Source organism: Sinocyclocheilus anshuiensis, unplaced genomic scaffold (assembly GCF_001515605.1).
Source record: "Sinocyclocheilus anshuiensis isolate Anshui unplaced genomic scaffold, SAMN03320099.WGS_v1.1 scaffold2350, whole genome shotgun sequence".
Classification (NCBI taxonomy): Eukaryota; Metazoa; Chordata; class Actinopteri; order Cypriniformes; family Cyprinidae; genus Sinocyclocheilus; species Sinocyclocheilus anshuiensis.
In genome coordinates this window covers 177,312-182,786 of record NW_015558761.1, presented here as the reverse complement: position 1 = coordinate 182,786, position 5,475 = coordinate 177,312, and the positions used below count along the sequence as shown (strand labels likewise).

Genomic DNA, 5,475 nt, shown 5'->3' with positions numbered 1-5,475 from the left:
CTCAAATTGATTTGATATTGACGCAATATTTACACTGAAGCTCGCAGGTGGCTATGGTAAGGGGCATGCCATTTCCCGACCAGGCGCCGAGTGGTGCCAATCACAAGTTACACACACTGGCTCAGCTAACCAATCACAGCACATTTCGTATTTTAGAAGGCGGGCCTTCATTTGATACAGGAACTATTCGAGCCGTTCATGCCAGAGTGGGGAGAGAGGTGTTGTAATAATGTAAAATATTTTTGTGTTTTTTGAACAACCTAGTATGAAAGCCTGTTCTAGTACACCTCCAAAACAAAACCAAGACTTTGTAAAAGAGCATAATAGGAGGACCCCTTTAACTAAATATTGGCTAAATGCCGTTGTCTTTTCACTCATTTATCGGAGACCAATACATAATCATTATCAGTCACATTTGAAAACAGAAATGAAATGCCTTTACAACTTTTGCTTCTTTGTTGTAATATCATGTACACTGTCACTACTGTTCAAAAGTTTGGGGTTGATAAGATTTTATAATGACAGTCTTTGTATTTTTTTTTTAATAGGTATGGAAAGATTGTGTCCACCAAGGCTATTCTGGACAAAACTACCAACAAGTGCAAAGGTGGGTGAAGAGTGGCTTTATGTTCTTGAGAGAATCACTCTTTAATTCTCAATGTTTCATTTACAATGAAGTAACCTAAGCGTTTGACACAAATGTATTTGATTGTATGTATTGATGTGTGTGTGTGTGTGTGTGTGTGTGTGTGTGTGTGTGCAGGCTATGGCTTTGTGGATTTTGACAGTCCTGCAGCAGCACAGAAGGCTGTGACGATGCTCAAGGCCAGCGGGGTTCAAGCTCAGATGGCCAAGGTAGACTTTCACAGAACATAATGTCCATTCAGCACATAAACCTCTGATTGCGTTTGCATTTGACGCTTCAGCAGCGTGCAGCAAGAAGGTCATGTCTAGAAATGTTGATCCTCAGACCTCTGTCTCCACCGACGTGTTTCCGTTCCAGCAGTTCAGCCCTGATAAATCACTGTGCCTCGATTGTCTCCATGCGTTCGCGCCGCAGAGCTGCAGTTGAGACCGGACCAGAAATCAACGTAAAACAGTTTGCAAATAAGACTTGCAGCACACAGCCTCAGGCCGTGTTTTGTTAATTTTGTTTCATACACACGAACAGAAACACACACCAACTCATGTTCAATTCTGTTATTTTCATAGAAAGTCTAGTATTATTATTTTTGACTCAAAGTGAAACCTTTGCACAAAATTAAAAAGAAAACAAAACTTTTTATATACAAAATTAAAAATAGGATAGTAAAACGTATATACTTATCCCAAACCTCTTTAGCTTACTTTTCATAGATTTAAATATACCGAAACTTAATTTTTGATTAGTAATATGCATTGCTAAGAACTTCATTTGGACAACTTTAAAGGCGATTTTCTCAATATTTAGATTTTTTTGCATCCTCAGATTCCAGATTTTCAAATAGTTGTATCCCGGCCAAATATTGTCCTATCCTAACAAACCATACATCAATGGAGAGCTTATTTATTCAGCTTTCAGATGATGTATAAATCTAAATTTCGAAAAATTGACCCTTATGACTGGTTTTGTGGTCCAGGGTCACATATGTATGTTTCTTAAACATGCTAATAGTGTGAGGAATGAAGGAAAAGTTAAAATTGCTACTGTAAACTTATCACAAGTCGAAAAGACTATTCTATTAAATATTTTACCGATTGAAAAGTGCAGTCAATCAGATTTACGTTATGTGTTTATTTCTAGCAACAGGAACAGGACCCTACCAACCTGTACATCTCTAACCTGCCCGTGTCCATGGACGAGCAGGAGCTGGAGGCCATGCTCAAGTCCTTCGGCCAGGTGATTTCCACACGGATCTTACGGGACGCCAACGGAACCAGCAGAGGCGTAGGATTTGCAAGGTACTTTATTAATCACTATAATCACATCTATAAAACCGAGTGTGGAGGAACTTGAATTTACTGATGTTTGTGATTTGGTATTTTGACCCGAGCTCCATCTCTATATATACACTGAACAAAATTATAAACGCATCACTTTTGTTTTTGCCCCCATTTTTCTTGAGCTGAACTCAAAGATCTAAGACTTTTACTATGTACACAAAAGGCCTAGTTCTCTCAAATATTGTTCACAAATCTGTCTAAATCTGTGTTAGTGAGCACTTCTCCTTTGCCGAGATAATCCATCCACCTCACAGGTGTGGCATATCAAGATGCTGATTAGACAGCATGATTATTGCACAGGTGTCGGCCGATATATCGGTATCGGCCTTTTTTTTACTCCCTAATATCGGTATCGGTATCGGCCCCAAAAAACCCATATCGGTCGGGCTCTAGTCTAATCAGCATCTTGATATGCCACACCTGTGAGGTGGATGGATTATCTCGGCAAAGGAGAAGTGCTCACTAACACAGATTTAGACAGATTTGTGAACAATATTTGAGAGAAATAGGCCTTTTGTGTACATAGAAAAAGTCTTAGATCTTTGAGTTCAGCTCCTGAAAAATGGGGGCAAAAACAAAAGTGTTGTGTTTATAATTTTGTTCAGTGTATATATCAACTTTTCCCACCTTTTTAATTGTTTATTAATGTCTTTGTATAACAGGATGGAATCCACAGAGAAATGTGAAGCCATCATTCAGCATTTTAATGGAAAGTATATCAAAACCCCACCTGGAGTGCCAGGTAGATGATATATAATTTGTTTTATATAAATTCCAATGAAATAATTAATTATTGATTATGGAACAATAAAATATATTAATAACCTCTTGCTTCTTACGCTTCACCTGTAGTACCTACAGAACCGTTGTTATGCAAGTTTGCTGACGGAGGACAAAAGAAGCGACAGAACCAGGCAAAGTACCTACAGAACGGTCGAGCCTGGCCTAGAGATGGGGAAACGGTATGAGACCTCTCTTTCTGGACTCTGACAGAGTGCTTACCTTGCACATTTTATATCAAATTTGTCATTTTTTCCTTTCCACATTCAGGGAGGAATGACGCTCACGTACGACCCAACGGCCTTACAGAACGGGTGAGCGCAGAGAGACATCCTGGTTTCATGTGTCTCGTTTTTAGAGTGCTTCAGATCTGTATTTAAAGGTATATTCTTGTTCGTGATTCTGGTTCTCGCGCATCAATCGAGCACATTTGAGCTTCTGTTTACCATATTTGATGTGTTTTATATATGTGCGTAGATCAATGTTTATATGTGATTAAAAGCCTAAATTAAATCTGTTTAACATATAAAGCAATCGTGTCGCCTCAGAAGACTTGGATTAAACCGCTGGATTCATATGGATTACTTTCGTGATCTCTTTATGAACGTTTTCAAGCATCAATGTTTTGGTTGCATGGACTTTCATTCTCTCAGGTTTCATTAAAAATATTTTAATTTGTGTTTCAAAGTCTATTGAAAATCTCATGGGCTTGGAGTGACAGCATGAGGGTGAATGGATGATGACAGAATTTTATTTTTTTGGGTTGAACTGTCCCTTTAAGACTTAAATTACGCAAAAAATTGTTCTTCAAAATAACTCTCAATGGCTTTTTGAATGAACATGTAATGTCACTTCACTTCTTACTGTTTTGCTTATTACTTTCAGGTTTTATTCTTCTCCGTACAGCATCGCTCCAAACCGAACGATCGCTCAGACCTCTCTGTCTCCATACATGCCCTCACAAGTACCATCCTACCAGGCGAGTATCATTACGATAATGATATCAATTTTATGCGTGTCATAATTGTATGTTCTGTATACACACAGTGATACAGCACTGCTTTCACCCAACATTATTGCGCAACATATTCACACAATATTATTGGAAATATTTCTTTAAAACATTTAAGTAAGTTTTCAGTCATGTGACTGGAGCAGAAACATCAGTATAACTGCAGCACAGGCCTGTCAATTTTACATTTGCTTCAAGCCATGAGTGCTTACATCATCTCTCAAAAGAAAAGAAAAAATGTGAACAAACTGCAAGTTTTGGGCACTTGCGATTCATTTGTATATCAATTGTGAAAAACAATGAAACATTATAAAACACTTAATGTACTAAGACAGTGATTTCTGGGGCATATCTGCTTGCCTGTACATAGTATGTCTTATTAATAAGGTGTGGACTATATATTGGTCCTCCAATATCACTTTCTTAATGCTTTTAGCAATATGAAGCATTTTCTTTATTGTTGTTTTCTATAGGAGAATGTTTAATGAGCAGTTTAGTGCATTGCGCTCATTCCGTGCAAACTCCTCACCTTTCGTTGAAAACTCACCTTTTTGAGATCAAAATATGTCACCTACGAGATTAGTTTTTTGGGGTTTTTTTGGGTGGGGGGGTTCTTTTTACAGTACCGTTTGTACCAATTCAGTTCTGTACCCACTTGTAGTCAACCGCTTTAAAACGCTCCTGTGTGTTTTTGCGCGCGCTCTGGCTTCGAATGACAAAACCACAAGTTTATTTACAATGTGTTTTTGCAGCGATGAGTATTGTAGCCAATCACAGGCATCTCTGTTGAAAGCAATGGCCGGTCAGAGGTGTTTTCTGTAGGTTAGTCAGAATCCCCTCTGAACACACTCGCAGATCTACCTATTATAACGAGAGAGAGAGAACAAAGCATACACACAGTGTAATTTAGAGAGTGATTGTGTAGTTAGTCATTGATTATATCGGGAGTTTTTGCGTGAGTATGCTCACTCCGTTGCACTATAAGAGGAACCCTTTTCTGGATTTGAAGAAAAGTTTTGATTGTCTGTTTCAGGAGTGACAAACGCGAGTGTAAAAATGAGTGAATCCGCTAAATTGTTCCGTCAGTCATTGCTATGATTGATAGTGATAACTGTAGCACTGGTGCGGAAGTGATACAGAGTAAATTCAGAGTAAAAAAAACTACAACAGCAACAAGTCTGTGTTGGATGAATATATTTAGCTGCTTCTACAGTTCAAGATAAAACTTAAAACACTCTTTGTAATGTGTCCTTTTTAAGGCAGTTTAAAAAATGCAGTTTTTAAATTAAATATAAAAATATTTCAAAATATGTAATGTATTATTATTTATTTGTACTTGCTATACTTCTTCAGTACAGTACTAAAATTCGTTATAATAGTAATTTTATACTAAATTCAAAATCAAGACGTGAAAACTAGGGAGTGGAAATGGCAACTGAGCTAATGAGTGATCCTCTGCTGCCATCTACTGGATATAATGCTAATGTCATTTAATTGTCATCTTAAAAGTCTTTGTTTTCCACCAGGATTTTTGGCACATTTTTTCATGTCATCTCCATGAATGAAAAGTGAATCTTTAAAGTGATTTTTACTGCACAACTGTAGAGTTAAAAAATAATAAAGGCTTTAAAATATTGTATTAAAGTGTTTAAAAAGTGTATGTGTGTGTGTGTGTGTGTGTGTGGGGGGGGGGGGGTGTC

General features: G+C 37.6%; 1 protein-coding gene across 2 annotated transcripts in view; it reads left to right on the top strand.

Moving 5' to 3' along the window:
• Positions 1–5,475, top strand: part of LOC107681488 (RNA-binding motif, single-stranded-interacting protein 2-like) — a 20,315-nt gene that overhangs the window by 8,613 nt on the left and 6,227 nt on the right. For both annotated transcript variants that reach the window (XM_016477800.1, XM_016477801.1), the window contains exons 2-8: positions 549–607; positions 764–855; positions 1,784–1,941; positions 2,646–2,725; positions 2,836–2,945; positions 3,034–3,077; positions 3,649–3,742. In XM_016477800.1, the coding sequence (XP_016333286.1) occupies positions 549–607; positions 764–855; positions 1,784–1,941; positions 2,646–2,725; positions 2,836–2,945; positions 3,034–3,077; positions 3,649–3,742 (637 nt within the window). The remainder of the gene's footprint in view (positions 1–548; positions 608–763; positions 856–1,783; positions 1,942–2,645; positions 2,726–2,835; positions 2,946–3,033; positions 3,078–3,648; positions 3,743–5,475) is intronic.